Raw genomic sequence first — 24,107 nt, 5'->3', positions numbered from 1 at the left:
TTTCGCCGGGTCATGGCGCGTCGTTTCTTCTCTCAACAGGAGAGCAATGCGTCGATCCGGTCAGCACTCTCGGGTCCGGGCAGGCCTTGCATTGTTTTTGCACGCCCAGCAGTACTTGAGTCAGAAATCCAGCCGCACGATAATCCGAAAACCCTGCACCGCAGGTTGGGATCTCCCAGCCTCCGTCAGCGATGCTGCGCATCGTTTCTCCTGCTCCGTGCGTCGATTCTTTGGTCGCATTTCCTGTGAGCGTCGATTCTCAGCTGCGGAGCCGGCGGTGCGTCGTTTCTTCAGCCGCAGATCGGAGTTGCGTCGATCTTTTCCCCGCACGGCACTCTGTGCGGGGATTTCCTTGTCTTTAGGCTACCAGCTTCTCCTTTCCAGGTCCCAGGAACTGGATGGGCACCACAGGGCAGAGTAGGAGTCTCTCCAGAGACTCCAGGTGCTGGCAGAGAGAAGTCTTTGCTGTCCCTGAGACTTCAAACAACAGGAGGCAAGCTCTAGATTAAGCCCTTGGAGATTTCTTCTCAAGATGGAAGGCACACAAAGTCCAGTCTTTGTCCTCTTACTCTGGCAGAAGCAGCAACTGCAGGATAGCTCCACAAAACAAAGTCACATGCAGGGCAGCTCTTCTTCCTCAGCTCTTCCGCTCTTCTCCAGACAGAGGTTCCTCTTGTTTCCAGAAGTGTTCTAAAGTCTGTGGTTTTGGGTGCCCTTCTTATACCCAATTTTCCCTTTGAAGTAGGCCTACTTCAAAGTAAAGTCTCTTTTGAATGTGAAATCCTGCCTTGCCCAGGCCACGCCCCAGACACTCACCAGGGGGTTGGAGACTGCATTGTGTGGGGACAGGCACAGCCCTTTCAGGTGTAAGTGACCACTCCTCCCCTCCCTCCTAACACAGCTGGCTCATCAGGATATGCAGGCTACACCCCAGCTCCTTTTGTGTCACTGTCTAGTGTGAGGTGCAACCAGCCCAACTGTCAAACTGACCCAGAAAGGGAATCCACAAACAGGCAGAGTCACAGAAATGGTATAAGGAAGAAAATGCTCACTTTCTAAAAGGGGCATTTTCAAACACTCAATCTTAAAATCAACTTTACTAAAAAAATTATTTTCAAATTGTGAGCTCAGAGACCCCAAACTCCACATGTCCATCCGCTCTCAAAGGGAATCTACACTTTAATCAGATTTAAAGGTAGCCCCCATGTTAACCTATGAGAGGGACAGGCCTTGCAACAGTGAAAAACAAATTTAGCAATAGTTCAGTGTCAGGACATATAAAACACATTACTATATGTCCTACCTTAACCATACACTGCACCCTGCCCTTGGGGCTACCTAGGGCCTACCTTAGGGGTGTCTGACATGTAAGAAAAGGGAAGGTTTAGGCCTGGCAAGTGGGTACACTTGCCAAGTCGAATTTACAGTTAAAACTGCACACACAGACACTGCAATGGCAGGTCTGAGACATGATTACAGAGCTACTTATGTGGGTGGCACAATCAGTGCTGCAGGCCCACTAGTAGCATGTGATTTACAGGCCCTGGCACCTCTAGTGCACCGTACTAGGGACTTACTAGTAAATCAAATATGCCAATCATGGATAAACCAATCAACCATACAATTTACGCAGAGATCATGTGCACTTTAGCACTGGTTAGCAGTGGTAAAGTGCTCAGAGTTCAAAAGCCAACAGCAACAGGTCAGAAAAAATAGGAGGCAGGAGGCAAAAAGATTGGGGATGACCCTGCATAAGCAAAAAAGTCCAACAGTGGGACTATTACAGATGCGATGCAGGTGATGCTAAACCTTCATATTTCTTTTGTGACTTTGTGTGACATGTCTAGATGGGCTGTGTCTTGTTTGTGGTTGTATTTATTGAGGCATTTCAAAAATGAAAAAAAGTTTATAAAAGCACAATATGATGGTAAATAACAAGGACACAACAGGTTAAGAGAAGTGGGGAATATTGTATACTAGGATATACGCCAGCATTGTTGCGAAACTCTGGATCTCTGTGCAAGTAGCATTTCATAGTGTTTGGGGGGGTCCACCGTATCACAAGTACATTATGACCATATTAATATGGGAGTCAGAGTCTACAAACCAATGAACGCAGTTACAATTGTGGAACAATATTTTTTTCCTGTACGTGTTTGCTTAGGCTACAGAAACACCCTTTCGCATTAAACAACAATAATTCCTGTTTCCGAATCATGGTCTCATAATGCCTGCAAAACTATTGTAAGGTAAAGAGATAACAGGGTCACATTAATGATAATTGAACACCTGATGTCCGCATCAAACGCCAGAGCTTTTGTTTTCTTGTTGGTAAAGGTGGTTCAGTGGGAGTCTGTGACTTAGAGTTCCTGACGTATGAACTGAGGGTCAATTTGGGAACGTGGGAAGGTGTGTCATCTGTGGCGAGGGCTGCACAAGATCATGGGCTCGCCTCCTGGTGCCTGATGAGAGAGGAACGGTACACTCCAAATTAGATGCATAAAGGTTGAGTGACAATCTGGGAGTAAGTCAGAGAGGAAGGATGTAGATCAGGAAGAGAACAAATCAAAGGGCCTGCAGTACAGACAAGAGGCACCGTGCAACAACAGGGGGCCCGATAGCATTCACAAACACAAGAGGAGTAAAGCACAGGATCTGTAGGAAAATAGAAGAGGCATGTGGAGATATGAAGTAGAGAGGTCACACAGGAACCTTCATAGCGGAAAAGTGAAGTGAGAAAGTATAGAAAAGACTGAAGGTATAGAATAGAGCACGCAGCCTTCATGAGGGTACAGCTGATGGAGAAGAAAAGGCGAGTTACTGATTTTTGGGGGGCAAATTTAAAAAATATTTGGGTAGAATCAATATTGCCTTTAACATGTTAACAGAGATGCAGACTGCTTAAACATCCTCCAGCTTCAGAAAAAAACACGAAAACTCCTAACTTCCAGCAGGCCTTGTCCTTGCTAACCAAAATTAAACCCTGCCGTTATCTGCATTCCTCTCTCTGTCTGGGTGTGTTTTTTTAGTGTCTGTTGTAATTTTCCTTTAGGGTACTTCCTTGTCTCCTGATTTTATTTTGCTTATGTTTTATCTATACGGTCATAGCTACTTCATTAATTGTTTTGATCTGTAAAGCAGTTGCAACCTTCGGAATTAGGATTGTGCTATAAAAGCTATAAAATAAACACATTCAAAAATAAACATTTTATTTTAAGGCAGTGAACTGAGCTAGAAGTATCTGAACATCGCACAGTTCATTGGTGTAATAACATTGTGCAATTAAGTTTCATGAAACTTGGAAACATTTTATTTTATGTACTTCTCAGAGTTAAAGTAGTCTTTATTTTAATTGTTTAGTTGAATTGAAGATTGCATTGGTTTTAGTGGAATTTTTGAATAATTTTATAAAGCTTGTAGTTTATTTATGGTCCATTTTCGTTCATTTCATTGTGGTCTGGATTGATATAAAATCTCTTTCGGTGATGCCACCAGGATAAGGGATATTTGATGTCAATTCCATGCTACAGAAACGTGATTGGAGGAAGATAAATGTGCTTCCTTTGTGCATAATCTTGATAAAGGGTATCCACGGTAATAGTTTTTGGGAAGGTGAAACGCGTAATAGGGAAGCATTATTTTAAATACATGAAAATGAAAGATAATACTGAGCAGTGTAGTTGAAAAGGATTTGAAATTGAGATTTTTACAATGCACTTTTTATATTTTACATAGTCACATTAACGTTCCCTTTTAGTAAAATTTAAAAGAATATGAACAAACTATTTCACTAGGCACGCTTAAGTAAGCAATTTCCAATTCTGCTTATTAATATTATTTCTCTGTTTCAACCCTGTTATAATCGATTGCATCGCTGAATCTGCGCAGTCTTGTGCCAACTACACGTCTATGCTTCGAAACTGAAATGAAAGTTAATCGCTGTGTTTAATGTGACAGAACTGATGTGGGTAAAAGAATGCGCCCTTTCTCTGTTTCACACATAGGTATACTGATGTTCTCCTTCGCTGCCGGGAGCTTGACTCGTGGACTCAGGATCTCTCCCTCCCTAGCGTTGTCTGGATATCAGGATTTTTCAACCCCCAGTCCTTTCTCACAGGTAGGAAGCACATCACAACTCATTAGTAATTTACTGCAACAGTAATTTTTATAATTACTGCCAGGAGGCCTCATTAAATTTGATCTAATGAATAAATATTGTATTTTTCAACATGATTACCAGAACAGCTTAAACTGTGCGCCGTAAACAATATTTTCATCCGAACTCATCACATATGAACAACTATGGATTCTTATTTTACTAGCCCATTGCCTGGATTTATAGAACTATAAATATGGATTCAGTGGCACATAAATATCGTGCACCGTAATGCATGTTTTTACTGGTGTGTATGGAATATAAATGTGTGACTCTTTTAGGTACCGATATTATAAAACAAGTAAAAGTACAGTAAAATGAAGGCTCCAGGCACTTGAAGTTTAAAGGGCATATCTTTGCATACCATTATTTCAATCAAAAGTAATACCATACCTAATGAAAATCCTGTAGTGAAAACCCAGCTAAGGTTGGAACAAGAAGAAATGAATGTCTTGACCTTGAAGTATTTGAGTGAAAAATAGGTTAAGCCCTTGGCATTGCACTTTAGAAGCGTCTGGGTCGTAACACGGGCCCCTGCAGCGCAGGGGGAAAGTCATTCAGCCCTAGACATATGGATATCTGTTTCATGTGGGAGTTTCAGGGGCCCCTCGCCATTTTCTGCAGGGGGGACACCATTAATTTTGCGCTCCCCTTCTAAGCAGTGTGATATTCAACCACAGGTTGCACTTTAAATGTATCATGCTGTACACTAACAACAGATGTGAACTGTGCATCTTCACTTTTGCTTTGCGTACATGGTGTCAGGATTCTGTCATCCTGTCACTAGGCGGCGCTCACAAAGGCCTGTTGTACTCCTGCCTTTATCACTAAATATGAGGTTATATACTTCACTTCTACACCTAGCCTTGCCATTAACACTTTGTATTCCAGTCCAGGCTTCCACTCTACTGTCCTGATGCATCATGGTCCTTGTAGCTCCATCTGTCTTCATACCCTTCCTAGATCACATCCTGGTGGTGGTTTCTAGTTTCTGGATCCTACGGTTATTTTGAACCCCTTATGTCTGTATTTTGGACCCGTTTCTATGTTTTCTTTGATCTACACTCAGTTCCAGCCTTCCCTGAGTCCAGCTTTGTGTCTCCTGGTTTCCATGGTATTTCTTCATGCAAGCCTGAGTTGAGCCTTCTCTTCACTGGTGGTTCCCTGATTCCCTGCACCTGGTTAATTCCTTGCACCTGGCTCTCTCTCTGCACCTGTGCTCCTACCCTGAGGCTCCAGTTAATTCAACCCTGTGAGAGCAGAGTGCACCAGTTGCAACAGACTTCTGTTGAGTCTCCTTGTGCTCTGTGTTCTAACTGCTGATAATGCAGGCTTATCCTTTCACTCTGCTTCCTTCTTCCCCTGTACCTATTTTCCTGTTTTGTCTATTTGTAGTATCTCTGTCTATCCCTAGTTTTCCTGCAGCTCTGTTCCTGTGTTAGCCATAGCTCATAGTCTCCTGTCTGCCCTCTTCTTGATCTCCCCAGTTACATTCAGACTCCTTGCCTTATGCTGTGTTCCCGATTGTCTGCATATTTTTGTCTTGCATTTTTTGAGTGCAGAAATTTCCCGGCCTTGTCCTCAGAATTTCTGTTCTGTTCCTGATTCCAGTCCTGCTCTTGCCTAAGGCCAGTTTCTGTTTTGGTGTTCCATGTTCTGTTGCCTCTTGCTCTGTCTTGTATTGTTATCAGGATTGCCATTGCTTCGAAGGGTCCAAGTGAGATTCCAAGGCTTGTGCCTTCGGCACAGAGAATCACCCAGAACTCTTTCTCCATGGGAGCTGCTGGGTGTCTCCCAGAACTCTGTGAGATTAATCTGATCTTTGCTTTGGTATAGGCTCTTTTTACCTCAAAGAGAGACCCTTTCAGAGGAGCAGACAAGCTATAATTCATAATAGCTTTTTTCATTTCCATGCTTTGTATTCCTGGAGTTTGCACTTGTGTTTTCCCTGAAGTCTTCCTTTGCCCTATTTGCAGCCTGTTCCAACCTGCTTTAGTCCTCTGCTTCTGTTGTGCTTCCCTTCCAACCATCTGGTACTCTCTTGTTTGTATTCCCCTCGGAGACCACACACAAACCAGAATCTAGTTACCCTGCTAGTTATCTGCTAGATCCCGGATACACGGATTATCAAACAAGTTTATTATGAAGGCGAGAGTTATCTTCCTGTAAAAACTGGTAGTTAATTTGCTTCCAGCAGTTCATCGTGTGACCGCCCTACCACTAGGGAAGAGCCATGTGGAGAATGGAGAAGCTTTGTCAGCCACATCTGCCTACCTTACATGTTCCAGGTGTCAAATGAGACCTTTGGCAGCCCATAAAGAGACATGAGGAATGCTAACTTTCAGAGTGATGGTTTTTACTAATGCCACACCTCCTGGACAAGCTGAGGAGGTGAGAAGCATGACTTTCATGGTGTTGAGCAGGCCACTAGGATGAAGGGCACATGACCATCATTAACCTAGCCCACCTCCAGTGTAACACCAGAACCCACACATTGAAAGGACTACTGTTCTCCGAAACTGTACTATAAAAAGAATATTGTAGTTCTTTTCTGAGTTCCATTAACTTATTAAGATCAGCTGCCTTCAGTCTCATGCCAATATATGCTCATGGAGCTCTGCTATGAAGAACCCCATCCCTGCGGTAGCTGCTAAAAAGAGGAGTTCATTACTCTTCTGCTATGGAGGATTGGTTATCTGTACCTGCGAACCAGAACATCATATTTGAGTATAAAAATACCAAACTCACCACAATAAGCAAAGTGGACCGTAATCCCCATGTCCATAGTACTTAAAATATCTGAGATTTGTTGGGCCTCTGTGCTGTGTTTTTTTAACCCTATTGAGGTGCTCAGCTTCGGAACCTGGAAGTGTAATGGACATTCTCTTGACAGCCTTCTGCTGTATCATGTATATTGTTGATGTAAGGGTTACTGTAGATTTGCACATAGGCTCAGTGCTAGACTGTCAAATAGCAACATCTCAAGGCAGATATGCCATGGACGGCATTCACCGAGATGCTATGTCACAAGCTCCATCAGTGCCTCAGCACAATTCCAGACCACTAAACACGCTTGGGCAGCCAAACATCTATTGGCCGTGATAGACATTAAATGCACACAAGAGCAGGCAACAGTACCATAATCCACAAAGCTAATCTTGTTGTACTGGCTAACGACAAGAAAAAAGGGAACATTATAAAAAAATAGCAGATGCATACATTAAACTAATCTCAATGGAAGTTTCAAAACTTAGGGACATATTTACAAACCCCTTGTGCCACCTTGTGTTGCCCTAGTATCATTTATTTTACGCTAAGGTGGCCTTTTGCCCTGGCCAGATTTACAAAGTGACACAATGCTTGCTTTGGGCCACTTTGCAACCCCTTGCGCTACATTATGCCTATGTCAGGCATAATGTGTGCAAGGGGGGCGTTCTGACGCAGGGAGGCCCGAAAAAATGATGCAGTGAAATTTACTACATTTCACTGCACCAGTTTTTCCGTCATTTTTAACACCTGCCCAAGGTAGGCATTAAAATGACTCATACATAGTAACCTATGGGCCTCCCTGTGCTTTGCTGCACTAGCGTCAAACATTTTGCCGCTAGTGCAGCAAGGCGCCACAATAACGTCAAACATTATACACTATTGTGCTAATGACCGCCATGGTGTGCCATATTATAAATAGGGCACAACTGTGGTGTCATTAGGTGGCAGTAGGGGGATGCAAGAAAAGTGGTGCATCGGGACCGATGTGCCACTTTCTTGTAAATCTGCCCCTTAAACTTGCAAAATGCTCCCTCTTCTCATAGCAGTTAGCCCTACCAGGTACACTATTCAAAGCCAAAATCCATTGACATGCAAGGGGCAAAAAAAAACAATGTGTGTCCACATAGTGTTAATGTTAATGTATTGAATAAGAAATACACATGTTTAGTGTTACATTTTTAATGCAAATCTAGTGCAAAAACTTTTTGGGGATTTACAAATGAACGCAGATTGGTATTTACATTTGCTTATACGAAATAGTGCTGCAATCAGTGAGAAGGGCTGTATAGTGTTACTTAGCGTCAAGGGGTTGTTATTTGGGTGGTACTGTCAGTCATTCCCATGCAACCACCCATGCTTTTTGACACAAAATCCTGTCTACTGACATTAGTAGACCAGGATTTGTGCCAAAAAATAATGCTGCTGGGAAGCACGTGTTAAAAGGGGAAATGTTTTCATTTCTCCTTTCTTTTCCAACTTTGCATTTGTGCTGCACTGTACGGCCCACATACAAAGCAGGAAAACTTGTAAAACATGTCTAGTCATAGTATTTGTAGTGGAAGAGTACCCTTCCAATGCAAAACTTATGCTAGACTTCAACACACACCCTTACATTATGGTGCAAAAGTGTGTGTACGGTGCTTGGCAGCAAAATTCTGTGTCAGCGCTAGGGAGAGGAGAGGAGATTGCCATATCCATGTAGACATGTTGCTTTCCTGCTCTCTCCCTGTCACATAACGCAACAGAGTGCCTTTGGGTGCTGCGCTGGGTTGTGTGACACATTTATAAATCTGGGCCGTCGTCTCTTCCTTATGGCCACATTGAGTACACTTTATTCCCACCAACTGTAAAATAAATAGATGGTATTAGAAAAGGGCTCATATTCATATGTAAGCTTAAAATTGGTTTAGTAGCTAATGAAAAATCACCACCTCTAATTAGTCAATATATGTAAAATAACATATTTCATGTACATGTGCAAGCTATGCAGAACATGAAATACAACTCTCGGCATTAAAATCATTTCTTTATTACATACAAAATCTTTGAGACCAAGGTGTAGCTCATGTTGCCTGCATGAGCCGTACATTTTAACTTATGTTGTCCATATATGCTACCTTGTTTTCTACACTAGGCATCCCACAGTTCTCAACAGTACCTGCTGAACTCAATCATAAAGCAATCTATGCACATAACCTTAATGCTGGTTCCAGTACTTCATTATTTGACTAACCCCAACAGAAGACACCATTGTTACCTTAATCTCTCTGGGCTCCTAATTTAATAAATTGTGCAGGGTATAATAACGTCCATATTCTTCCCTTTTTAACAAGCATCATTCACTAGAAGTAAGTTACTATAGTAATGGAAAATCAGGGAAAAGTATATTAGAAGCCACTAACTACCCATTTTCCTACTTCACTATCCCTCAACCACAACTGGCGATTAACAGGCATCAACCATCTGCCCGATGCTCATAATCACCTTCACCAAGAAGCGCCTTCGAGGCAATGCTGGTGTCCTGGGCTGTATTTCTTTTCTTCCAGCAAGTGCGCAGGATGCGCAAGGGAGCCTAGGGAAGCGCTTCTCCAGGCGCTTTTCTGTTACCAGCAGCACTCCTCGTGGCAGGGGTCAGGGGCCACGGCACCCTGCCCCTGGGGACAGAAATGAAGACAGAGCACAGGGCTGGCGAACCCAGCTACAGGCAGCACAAAAATGGATGCAAGCAGTGGCAGTTCCTCCTGTGGGTCACAGGTCAGCACAACAGCAGCAGTCCATGGCGGTCCCTGGTGAGTCCTCTTAGCAGCCTTCTATCCAGTTCCAAGAATGTTCAAAGAATGTCCAAATTGTGGGGAAAATTCCCCTGTACTTATACTTAGTTTGCAGTGTCACTTACAATGAGGAGGAGAGGGGGTTCCAACCAGTTACAACTGGTTTTGGGAGCGCCCCTTCTCTCCTTCAGCACAGACTCCAAAAATCAGTGGGCGGTAAACGACCCTATTGTGCGAGGCCAGATCACAGCCTTTACAAATGCAGGTGTGCCCCGCCTCTCCCTTCTCTCAGCCCAGGAAGACTATACAATATGTAGCTGCACTTCTGTGACACCTCCACCTTCCCTGTGTACAGGCTGTCTGAAAAGTATGCATAAAGCCCCAACTGTCAGTCTGCACAGATGTGGATTGGAGTCAAGCTGCAAAAACACCAGTCATAAGCACAAATAAATGCGCACTTTCTAGAAGTGTCATTTCTGTAATAGTAATAAAAAATACACCTAAACCAGTAAGCAGCACTTCTTAACACTTTCACAACCATACCAATCATGCCTACGCTACCCCTCATAAATCAGACAATACCCCTTACACATAAGGCGGGGCATTTCTAATGTAATACTATGAGAAGGCAGCACTCACAGCAGAGACAAGTTAAACTGTTTGTCACTACCAGGACAGGCCACGCAACCTGGCACATGTCCTGCCTTCTACATACATGGCACCCTGACCATAGGGCTAGCTAGGGCGTTCATTAGGGGTGACTTACATGTAGTAAATGGAGAGTTCTGGGCCTGGCAAGTAAATTTAGATGCCAGGTCCCTGTGGCAGAAAACTGCACACACAGGCCCTGCGCTAGCAGGCCTGAGATAGATTTGAAAGGCTACTTCAGTGGGTGGCGCAAGCAGTGCTGCAGGCCCACTAGTAGCATTTAATTTACGGGCCCTGGGTATAGGGATACCACTTTACACGGGACTTATAGGTAAATTAAATATGCCAATTAGGTATAAGCCAATCGTACCAATTTTACAAGGGAGAGCACATGCACTTTAGCACCGATTAGCAGTGAGAAAGTGCTCAGAGTCATAACGTCAGCCAACAAAGGTCAGAAAAATAAGGAGGCAAAAGGCAAAAAGTCTGGGGAATGACTCTGTAAAAGGGCCAGGTCCAACAGGTACATTATGAACAGCTCCGTCTTTAAGCTTTTCTAGGACAGAAGTTTTATTCTTTTGTGTTGAGCCTACTAGTGACTATCACTTCTATTCAAGTGTAGTTAACCTTTAAGTCGCTGGTGAGGCCAACAAGTTTTTGGATTGCATTACTACAATCTAGTTAAAAAAGCGCCATAGTTCGTCCATGGAAAAGGAGTTGTAAGGAGATATATATTCATAATTCGTTTTTTGTAGAGTTTATTTTAAGGACAATGAGGATATTCAGCTCGGAACATTTTCTGGTGAAATTGTTAGACTTAGCGTGTGTGCAGGATTTTGGATTTTGAGATACAGTTGTATATCATCTGCATATTGGTGCACTGATATTTTTATTTACCTAGTGGTTGCATATGGAGGATAAAAATGTAGGCCCAGATTTAAGAAAAGTGGTGCTTCACATTTTTGCACACTTTTCTTGCACCCCCCTGCACCCACCTAACACCACCATGTGTGCGCTGTATTTAAGATACGGCGCACCATGGTGGTATTAGGAACAATAGAGTCAAACTTCTGACGCTATTGTGGCACTTTGCTCCACTAGGGTCAACATTTTTTTCAGCAGGCTTTAAAAATGATGCTAAAAATGGAGCAATTAAACCTTGTAGATTTAATTGCTCCATTTTTATAGGTCTTCTTGCGCCGGAACACCCCCTTTGCATTCATTATGCATGGCGCCTGCATATTGTGACGCACAGGGTTGCAAAGTGGGGCATGCATGCATGGCGCCACTTTGTCAATATGGCGTGGTGATTCTGCAAGCCTAACGCCACATTAGCATAAAAAAAATGCCGCTAATGTGGTGCTGGTCTTCTGAAAAAAAGAGGTTTACCCTTTTAACTCTACTAGACCTGGATAAAGAAACAGCGATAATTGAACGTGGTCAATAAGTAGGAAAGAATCTACAAATTAATTACCTTCCAAAAAGGGGGTTATTAATACTCCCTTGGTAGTGAAATTGAATTTCAGCATTTATTCATTGATTGTCAAGATAGGACGAGAAATCAATACAGACAAAACTCTTGAATACAACACATAACACACAGGTATATGTTCACAAATCAAAAATGTCACGAAATGATATCAGAAAAATATAATGTGCAACATTGTTCTCCTGCATATCATCCCCTAAAACCATAATCCACATATCTGTGATGATTGTGTCCTAGACATTGCGCATCTGCAGCTTTACAAATTATTTTTTTTCAAGTCATCAGTGGATTCGTAGTACATCCCTTAAAGGTTCAATTAATCTTTCATACAACCTTGCAATCTACCACAAAATGTCAACGCGTTTCGGCCCTTTCTTTTTTGGGCCTCATCAGGACCAATGGAGACAACAATGGCTTTTATTGCTATTTACTCAATGTTTATGTTGCATCCGTGCTCATTGTTCTGACCTTTCTTTGGTGGTCGAGGAATCACAAAATGCTAACGCTCTTGTTTAGCTAGCGTGTATCTGTGCTATATACAGGCATACCCGTTCCGACTCACTCATGTTTGAATTATTCAGAGCGGTCGCAGCCATAGCGTTTCCTTGACAGCAGCATTGGAACGATAATGTGGTCCTGGGCCTTCTTAGATTTGGGCCTTAGGATAAAAAGAAAGAGCCCTGTGGCATTCCACATTTAACAGGTAGAGAAAGAGATGTGAAGGAACACTTGACCCATAAGCCACATTCTGGATGAGGCATAAAAAATAGGGTGTTATTAACTGCTGCAGGAGAAGCATGTATGTAGATGGTATTTGTATAGCGTGAAGTCACTGAGAGGTAGTTGAGTTCTGAGCGCAAAGTGGACATTTACTGTGATGTAATGTTCTTTTAGGAGGTATGTTTCCTGCTTCTTCTAAAATTGGAGCAATGTTAGGATGTTCCTGATTATTATGGAAACGTTGTTCCAGGTCCTTGGGTGTATAGTCGGAGAGGGCATGTTGCCTTTTTTTTTTGCACTTCTTTTTTTCCAATCTGATTGTGTCCAGGATGCAAGTGTGATAAGAGTCGCCAGAGATGGTGAACTTATCAGTCAAATCGGAAGGGGTGCCAGTCACAGTGGCTTTGCACATAATGCAGTCGATTTTGAAGATGGTGCTGGCCAGCTAAGGGGAAGCTGTGGAGTTTCATAGGAGTAGGAATCATATTCTTTCAGGCCCATAATGAGACAAGTTGTGGCTTTATAGCAGGCTAATGTGGAGGCAATGGAGCAGAGTGTTGCCACCACTCAGCTGTTATACTGTACTTGAAAAGCTGTTGTGAAGTTTATTTTTGAGAGAACCAAACCGTGCCTTGGTACCAAGATGTCCTGGTTTTCTTGATCTGTGCCTTGAGGGTGAGTTTGGTATTCAGGAATTATGTTTTGGTAGGGTTGATTTTCGTTTAGGGGCTGGTTATCCTGATGCAGGTAGTGATTGAAGCACTGTATGCCTGCAGTAGATGAGACTTTCAAATGGAGTTGGGTGTTTTTTGCACATTGGTGAATTTCAAAGCTCCCTGAGTCTAGTCTCCTTATAAGGCTGGAGGTATCAGGGGATAAGGTCAAACCCTGGGGCGCTCCAAAGTTGATAGGTAGCTTGTGGGACCAGGAGGTGTCCATGTAACCCAACCGGTGTTGGTTGGCAAGGTCGGAGGAGAACCAGTGAAGGAAGTTGCTAGTGTATACTCTTCAAAACTACAGGGTGTGTATGAGGTTAGGGAGGCTGGTGGTGTAGAGAACTTTTGAGAGAGCCAGAGATGTTAGGAGATGGGGCTCATTGGTATCTGTTGTCAGGAGGACATTGTAATTTGTAAGATAGCTGGCTCGATGATGCAGTCTGATCTGAAGCTGGTAGTTGGACAGGAGATGATGGTATTGATGTCAGTGGCCACTGCTAACAGGGGAAAGTGGTGGGGCAGTTCGGGGGACAATAATAGAAAAAAAAAAAGAAAACTTACCTGCCGCCTTGGTGATCCTCAGCTCCTCATGCACAGGCTCCCAGACTACCCTGCGCCAATCCAGATGATGCTTTCTTGCTAGGTAACACCAGCAGGAGAGGACCGCAGGGATTGGGCAGAGTCGACTGGTTTTACACTCCAACAGGGACTGGGGGCCTGTGCGTGTAACAGCCTGGAAATATCAAAGTGCGCATGTCGGTTTGGCCATCCTGAGACAGCCGGCCAAACCAATATGTGCATTTGCAGTGATCTGTGCCCACCATTTATCCTGCTGCTGCCCTTCCTCAAGACTCGGTTTGGTCATGTAAAATAAAAGGATAATAAAGCAGTTTTATTTGTTGCTTTATTATCATTTTATTTCACATGTTTTCATCTGCTGCCTCTAGCAGTGGGGCGATGCTCCTCCACCATAACGGAGGAGTCACCACTGATTGATGTGATCTTGGAGCTGAGCGTAGACTGCTTTATCAGTGATCATGCTGATGAAAGGCAGGTGAATGATAGGCTAATAGTTGGCAAGATATCAAGAGTCTAGTGTGGGTTTCTTCAAGAGCGAGAGAATTTCAACTGTCTTGAGAGCTTCTGGGAAGGTGCCTTGAGTGAGGGAGGGATTGATGATAATGAGTAGTGATAAGAGAGCTTCTCTGAACAGGGCTTTGATGAGGGTAAGACATCATCTTCATAATAGAGGGCATTGAGGGAGTTGAGGTTGCCAGCAAAGACGTGAGAGAGAGCTTTGAAGGATAACAATTGTGGCATGCTACTCAGAGGGGTCGGTGTAAGGGATGATGCAGGCTTGGTGTTGTCAATATACTCTTGGATGGCCTGTATTTTTTCACTGGAGAAGTGGATGATGGACTTGCAGCTGTTTGTGGCATGTGGGTGTTGCATGCAGGGACCTAAGTAGCCTGAGGTCATTGGAGGTTCTGCTCTTCCTTTATTTTATTTCCTGTTTACTGATGGAGTATTTGTTTTCTGAAAAGTCTTTTGAGTATCACATTACTGAAGGATTCAAAATGTCCAGAAGTGTTGGGAGATAGATAGCTCCCTCCTCAAGTATATAGAGTATAGCATCAAAAAAAGGATTCTTGCTGTTTCTGTGCTACATTTAGGATAAAATCCAGATTGAAGGAGCTTAGTAGGTTATTAGCAGAAATGTGGGAAAGTTGAAAAGAAACATTATTTTCGATGATTTTTCCCACAAAAGGGAATTTTGAAAGCCAGCGTTAGTTCTTGGAACTCCCTAGGGTTGAGCTTTGCTTTTTTAATGTTGGGGTGATATAGCTAACTTTTAGAGCAGAGGGAAATGTACCATCTTTAAAAAGGAATCCATGTTTCTGGGAATGAAGAATACTGGTTTATGTACAGGCTTACGTTTTCGGGAATAGAGTTGTCAGTGTATGTAGAGGGCTTATTGGAGGAAGCGATTGTAGGAAAGATTAGTTGTACAGTGATTTGAAGAGTGGTCAATTTGGAATATTCTATTCTGAGAGGGTTGGAATATTGCAAGATCTTTTTTAGTTGTGTATCGTTGTTATCTTCTCAGTGATGAGGTTAAGTAATCTGCTGACCATGGGAGTTGAGCTTGAAAGAGTATTCCTGGATGGTGTGCTCACTTGTTAAACAAGTAATTTGCTTTGAATAGAAATATTAGGTTTTTGTGTGTTTTTCCTTCAGATTTGGAATGAAGTAATGATGGTGAACATGATAGAATGGTGGTCACTATCTTATTGCAAAGAAGGACGCATTTGCTCTAGTCGAACATTCATGGTGAGAATGGATCCACAGGATTAAAAACCCTTTTTCCAAACTTCAGATATTTGCTCTCTTTAAACTGTTATCAGTATCAAGGAGTGCAGTGATAGGGTTATTAGGCATGACGGCAGAGTTTATTCCTGAGCATGAAGTAATGATGTGATCAATGGACTATGGGTCAGAAGTACTAAGACGGTATTCCCAAAAAGCAGTCATTAATAGCGCACTGCCTTTTTGCACGATAGGGAGTCGTAGGTGGACGCGGAACGAGCAGCCTAATTATTATTTTATTAGTTAGGCAGGTCGCATTTGGACATCCCCTGCTATTGTCTACAATCAAAGGGATGGTGGCCTACAATGGGACAGCAGACCACCATTCCTTTGTTTGCATTTCAAAATGCAAACCTTTGTGTATTTTCAAAGCACCCCAATTCCCTGAAAGAAAGTGGGAGTTGGTAACTGAGTAGAATTACGGGTGCAAACCTTTGATACAGATTTTACCAACTCCGACTTTGGAAGAAACTCAGAAAACACTGCCCTTCCAAACTGTAATTCGCCAGGGGTCGGAAATCACATTTTGCAATTCTGAAAACCTTTTTGGAATGGTAAAATTGAACTAATGCAGTGGAAAAGGGGATTTTCTGGTGGCAAACTGAGATTTTGCAAGTCACAGGTATTGAGCCCGCAGAGTCCCGTAGTACCTCTGGTCTCATGTTTCCTAATAAAGAATTGAATAAATATTCTAAAATGCAGCAATTTCACGTTCGAATGCGTGATTAGAAATCAAACACTGGGTGATGAGAAATCAAATGCATTTTCAGAAATGTGCATGCCAGTTCGCCTTAGGCATAAAAAATGAAATGACAAACACTCCGAGAAGGATTATTAAAACACTCTGCGATTGAACAGGTTTTAATTGAGCTTGATTGAACGTCGTTAACAGGCTATTTGAGTGGCAGTGCACATTCACTTAAAAACAGGAGGCAATGGCTGCTGTATTTAACCACAATGGCCTTGTTTTCAATACACTCCTTAGAAATCACTTGATAATAACTGCTCTGCTCAAGTGGAATAGGTGTTACACCAGTGCAAGGGGCGACATAATGGAAGGAAGGGGAAACCTTCCAACAGTTCTCCAGAGTAAATCAGAGACTTATTCAGCCCGTTGCAAAAAATAATGTCTCTGAAGTAACACTGCTGTTACTGTAACGAGGGTAAATTTGTCTCCCAAACTGCACTATTAGTAACTTTATAAGGATTAAAATGATACAGTTGTCCTTGTAGATTAAAGGGCATATTTTCTTATGTTTCACCAAACTCAGGGCAGCAAGCAAAGTTGCTGCTCTGTGTTGCATGAAAAGGAGATAGCAGCAGTGCTCTGAAGTTACAAAGATATGGATCAGTTCTGATCTTTCATTGTGCTGGCCGCCAATGCAGGCTCCCTGGCACCATAGTGCAAGAGTGTCTGAATTAGAGATAGGATTTGGTTTTCTGCATGAAGGGATACCATCCTTCCACAAAAAAACTGCACTAGAGGCATTTCCTCTTACTATGTGTGCTGCAGAATGTAGCACACATGGAAAGAGAAAATAATGAGGAGGAATAAAGATATTTTTCCTTGTTACACCTCACTGGGAAAGACGAAGCATTTTGACGCATTACCAGTTTTAGTAAATCTGGGAATGTGCAAACATTAATGGGTGGATGCATGGGAACGACCATGCTTCACCCATAGTACACCTCCTTAAGTTGAAATGTAACACAACACAGCCCAAACAGCTGAGTTGTTTTACATTTCTTTACAAAGCCATGCAAGGCCAGCCAAATCAGGCATTGTACAGATTTGTATATTCAAAGATGCTCCTTTGCATTGCTCTGCGTCGCCTTGTGCAGCACCAAAGCTTAGTAGATATAGGCCGAAATGTCTGTCCCATCCTGATATATTGTCCGGAGCAATAAAACAGTGTCACCGTAATATTCCTAAAGAGGTTCACATGGTGCAAAAGAGTTCCATGGTTCTTTTAAAAGTGTTTTATTAAGCAAGACAGAAAAGGGCTCAACAAATGTAAAACATTTAGCAACAAATGAAGATAACAAGCCTCATGAAACCAAGCAGGCAAAGCAACACCTGAGTTAGACGTTCTGAGAAAACATTAACATTCAAGAAGTACAGTACGCAGTACTTTACAGCCTTCTATACAGTTGGGGGTCAAGGGTAAAAAGTGTGGAGAAGAATGGGCAGCTGTGAGACATAACTTAATAACAACATGGACGATCTCTACCCATCACCTCTACCTCATAGAGATTTGTAATTAAGTCATACTACATCATTCAATGGCCCTCTTCCCACAAGAGGGAGTCAAGAGTTGCTCTGTATTTTATAAACTCAAGAAAATAACTTGAGTCAGGACATTGTAACTCAAATTTTCTTGCTTTGCATTTGCTGGCTTCATTTGTTTAGGCTGTCCAGCTTGAGTTTGAACCTTTCCTTGTCCAAACTTACTTACAGTATCCTTCCCGGTGCTCCCTTTCTGTAAACAGGCCTGTAAATCTTGTTCTTATCTTGTCACATTTGCTGTGCATTCAAAGGCCAAGGTCAAATGTCAGGCACGGTCTTCCAAGGGTGCTTGTTTACTTTTATTTCTGTGACTTTAAAGTGAGAGGATTTATGTGACAATCTTGCTGAATACTGGGGTTAGGAATGAGTTTTATTCTAGCACATGATAACATTTAAATGAAATGTAAGTATTTAATAATATATCAGACTTAGGAACACAAGTGAAGCACATTTTTTGTTATTTCTGAAGTGTGTTAGAAACATACACTTTAATATGATCAGAACAATTCATTACAAAAGGCGATGCATTTATCACACATTTTCGTCTGTGCACTGTATAGTTTTATTAGTAAAACTGTATGTCTGTGGAAAATGTAATGGTCATTTCAATTGAAAATGTGCTGTCTGTAATGACAGTGTGCTACCACTCAATGAATACTCCACTGCACTCTACTGTGCACCACTCCACACTACTGCACTCCACTGTGCACCACTCCACTTTACACCACTCTACGGCACTGCAATCTGCACCACTCCGCTCTATGCCACTACACTCTGCGCCACTTCATGCTGCTCCTCTCTATTCTACCCAGTACCAGTCTCCTCCATGCCAATGCACCACTCCACTCTACACCATTGCACTCTTCGCCACAGCACTCTACACCACTCCAGTCTGGGCCACATCAATCCTCTCTTCACAACTTCAATCTACACTACTGTACTCTACGCCACTGTGCACTCTATGCAAATACACTACATGCAAAGCACTTTCCTCTGTAACACTCAACTTTATGCTCCTGTACTCTACACCAATCCACTTTACACCATTCTAATTTACTCTACACCACTGCACTCAATGCCACTGCACTCTACACCACTTTACTCTACACCATTACACACTATGCCACTCTAGGCAACTGCATTCTACCCTGCTCCACTCCACTCCACTCTATTCCAGTTCACTCTACTCTGAAACAATCTACTCTATGCCACTGCACTCTTTCTGTTCCACTTCACTCTATGTCACTGCACTCTATGCCACTCTACTCTTAACCACTGAATTCTACACCAATGCACTCTACACAACTGCACTCTGTCACTGCACTCTAATCCAATGTACTCTACTCTGCATCATTGTACTCTACGCCAATGCTGTCTGCGCCACTCTACTCCACTCTGTGCCATTCCTCTCTGCATCACTTAACTTTATGCCACTCTACATCACTCTATGCCACTGCACTCTACACCACCCTACTCATCTATACTCCATTCTGTGCCACTCTACTCTGCACCACTTCACTCTGCAACACTGTACTCTACTGTGCACCATTCTAATCTATGCCACTGCATTCTATGATGCTTCATTGTGCGCCGCTGAATTCAGTGCCACTGCATTCAATGCCACTATACTCTGCAGCACTCTACACCAATGCACTACACCAGTCCACTCTATTCTATGCCACTCCAATGTATGCCACTCTATGCCACTCCACACTATGCCACTCCGATACACAACACTCTCTGCCACTCCACAACACTGTCTTCTAAGCCACTAACTTTTAGCCATGTTGAACAGCAGCCACATTGGTATACAACATGACTATAACACAATAGCAAAGCCAATAGGTCTTGCATAAGTGCGACCAGTTGGCATTGCCAATGCTTGTTCTTTCAGGTCATCAAGTCTTGCAGCACTTTTCCCATCTCATCTGTGACAGACTTCTCAGAGGGAAACCTAGGACACTCGGCCATATTTACAAAGCCCTTTGCGCCGCCGGAATGTCACTTTTCAGGGCCTCGTAAATATGGACTGAGTCAACGTAGCGCAAGTCACTGCATTGACTCACCCTATGACAGGGAGGCATTTGATGGGTGTTCGGGTGGGTATCCCCATGCAACACCCATGGATTTTGATGCATTCCTAGATTTACAAAGATTTGTAAAACTGGGAATGTGTCAAAAGCCTATGCCTCGCCAGGGAAGGCATATGGGAAGGGAAATATCTATATTTCTTCTTGTTTTTTCCTTTTTTATGTGTGCTGCATTCTGAAGCACATATAAAAAGAGGAAAATGCTTTGTGATTGTTTTTGTGCAGGAAAGTGTCCCTTCCTACACAAAATAAATCATCCCCACAACGCAGACACCCTTGCACCGTTGTGCAAGGGTTCCTGCGTTTGTGTATGGCAGCCCATTGTGCACCAGCGCAGGGGAAAAGGACAGGAATGTGCCATATCTTGTAGATTCCTTCCCTTTTCTTTTGATGCAGGGCAGGGCAGCAAGAAGGCTTGTAAATATACAACTCAGTATCCATAGGTTTCCTCTTCACTGTTAATTCACCTAATGTTCCACTGCTGTTACTTCAGCTTCAATCCTAGCCAGCGTTGCTCAAGAGCATTGTTTCCCTCTTGCTTGGCTTCACCCCGTTAAGGAGTTCAAATACTGAGTTCTTTTAACCCTTTTTTAATCGGAGGCCTGGGATTCGAAATACTCATATTTTTGTTTTTTTACTTTCCGACGTAGTTGTAGGGGAAATGTGAGCTGGGGAATAACACCTGCGTAGTATGGTTAATCACTATGAAGAAAAGGGTGGAATCTTTGGTTCCAATCCAGCAGGTCATCAAATAGACCCGCCTGCTACCTGAGTATGGCGGATGGTAGGTCAGATGCATCAAGTGACAATGGGGCATCAAAAATGTGGCCCTTTGGTCAAAGCCTCCTCCATGTCTCCCCTGTCTGCTTGGAGAAAAACAGTATCCACTCTGGGCGGGACTGCAGCTTCAGTTATGATGCATTGTTTCAGATTATGAACAAATCTATGTCTTTCACTGTTGCTTCTATGTTTCGGTGCTAGCCAGGGTCACATAGGAAAGCTTTGCTCTAGGCCAGTGGTTCCCAACCTGTGGTCCTGGGACCCCTGGGGGTCCGCGAAGCCTTCTCAGGGGGTCCGCGACTGCTTAGAAAATTAAAACATATTAATAAATATTGTCAAATTAGGTCCCAAACTTCCAGTAATGACTCAGTGGGGGGTCCCCGGATTCCAATGATGATTCAGTGGGGGTCCCTGGGTTCCATTAGTGATAAAGTGGGGGTCCACAGAAGTCAAAAGGTTGGAAACCACTGCTCTAGGCCAATAAACCTCCCACCACCGACTCACCTAATCAGTATGCACCTCTGTTAACAAGGCTGTAGTTGGCAGGGGTAACAGAAGAAACTCCGCAAAAGTGTTAGAGAGAGCTAACTCCACTTCTTGCATTGCTGCAGGTTCAGTGGCCAGCAGGAATTGAAATACAGAGGCCATCAACAGCCTGAAATCATCATGGCCATCTTGGTCTCTGCTGGCCACACCCCCATCATACCATGGATCAGACTAAAAATGGGTACACAGTTTTAAACATGTGTTAAGCATTTCAGAGTGCCAACATGAAAGATAACTAATTGACACGACTCAATAGAAATCCAACACCAGTTCATAAAAATAAAGTCTATTTTTATCCAAATTTAGAAACCGAAACGAAAGAAATTACCTACATATAACTGGAGTTATGGATTTTATAAGTAATACTAAATCACCGCAAAATAATACATGAAAAAGAAACATTGCAGACAGTGGGAAAATCACTAGTGACAATGGGCCACTTTGAGGGTGAGTTATGTGGAACCCTTGCAGGATTAATGTTGTGCAGGTCCTAGGAATAGGCCACGACAGTCAGTTCAATTTTGCCTAGCCAGTGGAGTTGGGTGCAGAGTGGTCCTGGCTGTCCATGGTGCTGAATGGGAGCTGCGGATGGTGCAGATTTTACAGAGTACTACAAGAAACAAGATGCAAAAACACAACAGAGGTACAGTTGCTGAGGTCGGATGCAGGCTGCACAGTGTTTCCTGTAGTTGAAGTGTAAAGTGTTGGGGTCGGTTACCTGACTGGTGACCAACAATATTGGCAGCGGTAAGAACAAAAAAAGGCTTTGGGAACTTCAGTGGGTCTGCGGGAGTGATGTAGCGGCCTAAAACGTCAAGGCAGGTGAGGCTGCAACTCCCACAATGCACTGGACCAACTAGATTTGGGCGATCCCAAGGAAAGCCCAATGGCCAGCAGTTTTTGGGATCCTTTGAGTGTTTTTACCTGCATGTTGCTCAATCCTGAGCAGTTTGCAGAGGACTAGTGCCACTAGTCCACTGGAGACTGAGGGGAGACTGAGGATGCTTCTGGCTGCCATAGCAGTCCTTCTCGTCAGGAGTGCCGAGTTTGAGCCAAGGACAAGGGTCATTCCTACAGTTCCAGGTATTTTGCCACAGGGACAGAGTACCATTCTTCTGCTTTTGTGCTGTGGGCAAAGTCCTGTTGCCAGTGACATTGGGCTCCTCTTGGTCCTTCCTTGAAGTAAGTTTTTCAGATCGAAGGTTTTGATGTGAGGGGTGTCCCTTAAATCCTAGATTTAGGGGAGTTAAGGGTGTGGAGGCAAGTAGCCAATGGGCAGCTGATTCCTGCTGCTATTCAGCTCCTTAGATTGCAATAGCAGGCCTGCTGTCAGTAGTTTGCTTGCGTCAACCAGGGTAGCAAAAAACTGTGGTGCAGCCCTGGGCTCCCCTTTGTCCTCTATGCCCTCAGTACCACTGGTACTATATACTAAGGACTTATTAGGGAGTAACGTCCTTGCCAAGTTGGCATTACGAAGTCGAACATAACATTTTTGGGAGAGACCACAGGTGCTGGGGTCTGGGCAGCAGATTCCAGTGCAGAGTCATAACCTTCAGCATTTGAGGCAAAAAAAAGTGGGGGTGACCATATAAAAAGTGTCACTTTCCTACAATGTTCTACTCTTCGAGAGGTAGTAGAACAGCCCCCAGAGAGAGCTTAGGAGGGAGGAGACTGCCAACACTCATCCCTATTCCAGAGGCTGATGATTCAGGAAACTCTTTACTAATATATATATTTACCCAAGAGACCAGAGATGAGTAGGGAGTTTGAGAGAATGGGGCGAGAAGGCAAATTTACTTCTCTAGAAGCTCAGGCTTCTGGGAGGGCAAAGCCACCAGGTTTAAAGAAGGAGTCTACTAAGCAAAGCATGTTAAACAGAGGGCACAATGTGTGCCATGTGCAGCATAACCCAGTTATCAACTAAAAGAAAGTCGACACAACACTGAGCTCAAGCTTTAAGCTCACCTACTCTTTCACATAGATCCCCACTTACCTGGATTCACGTTGTCTCCTCACATAGGTGGTGGAAATCTCCCTGTGGTAAAGTGTAGGGAAAAGTAAATACATTTATTAAGCTTGAAAAGATTTGTAAAAATATTTTATATTAAATATTAATGTAAATTCTATTTTATATGTATTTGAAATGTAGAACAAAACAAAAATAGTTACAGCATTAACTTAATTTGAAGTTCAAATGTTAATTATTTTGAATATTTTTAATTAAATTAACATAATTTTCTGAATGTTTTCATCTAAAATGTAAAAAATATATTTTTCTATGTATTATGTATTAATAATGCTGTAATCATATTTTCTATGTGAGGATGTTGTGGTACCAGTGGTTGGCTATGTGTGATGCTGTACTAAAGGCCTGATTTATTGTTTGGCGGACAGGTTACTCTGTCAGAAATGTGACGGATATCCTGTCCACCATATTACGATTCCCATAGAATATAATGGGATCGTAATACAGCGGACGGGATATCGATCACGCTTGTGACGAAGTAACCCCAGATGCCAAACTCTAAATCAGGCCCTTACTTTAGTTCTGACCTGGAGCACATTTACAGCTGTTTAGGGTTATTGTTTTGCTGTAGTAACCTTAGAAGTGCAGTTTGTGAATAGCAATATGCTTACTCTTTTGTGGATAGGTTAATGTCCCTTCGTTAACCCCTTCCTAACCTGCCCTTAACCCTTCCTTACTCCTTCCTTAACCCCTTCCCTTAACAGTAAGTATTCCTAACTTTTCAGCTACTCCTCTCTGTCTC

At 43.0% G+C, this 24,107-nt stretch overlaps 1 protein-coding gene across 1 annotated transcript in view; it reads left to right on the top strand.

The window, feature by feature from the left end:
- LOC138283610 (dynein axonemal heavy chain 11-like) overlaps positions 1–24,107 on the top strand; it is a 2,790,563-nt gene that overhangs the window by 2,744,266 nt on the left and 22,190 nt on the right. The window contains exon 85 of the mRNA XM_069221547.1: positions 4,005–4,117. Coding sequence (XP_069077648.1) covers positions 4,005–4,117 — 113 coding nt within the window. The remainder of the gene's footprint in view (positions 1–4,004; positions 4,118–24,107) is intronic.

Source organism: Pleurodeles waltl, chromosome 3_1 (assembly GCF_031143425.1).
Source record: "Pleurodeles waltl isolate 20211129_DDA chromosome 3_1, aPleWal1.hap1.20221129, whole genome shotgun sequence".
In the NCBI taxonomy this organism is placed as follows: domain Eukaryota; kingdom Metazoa; phylum Chordata; class Amphibia; order Caudata; family Salamandridae; genus Pleurodeles; species Pleurodeles waltl.
Note: the sequence above shows the minus strand (reverse complement) of the source record. Positions and strands in the feature narration are given on the sequence as shown.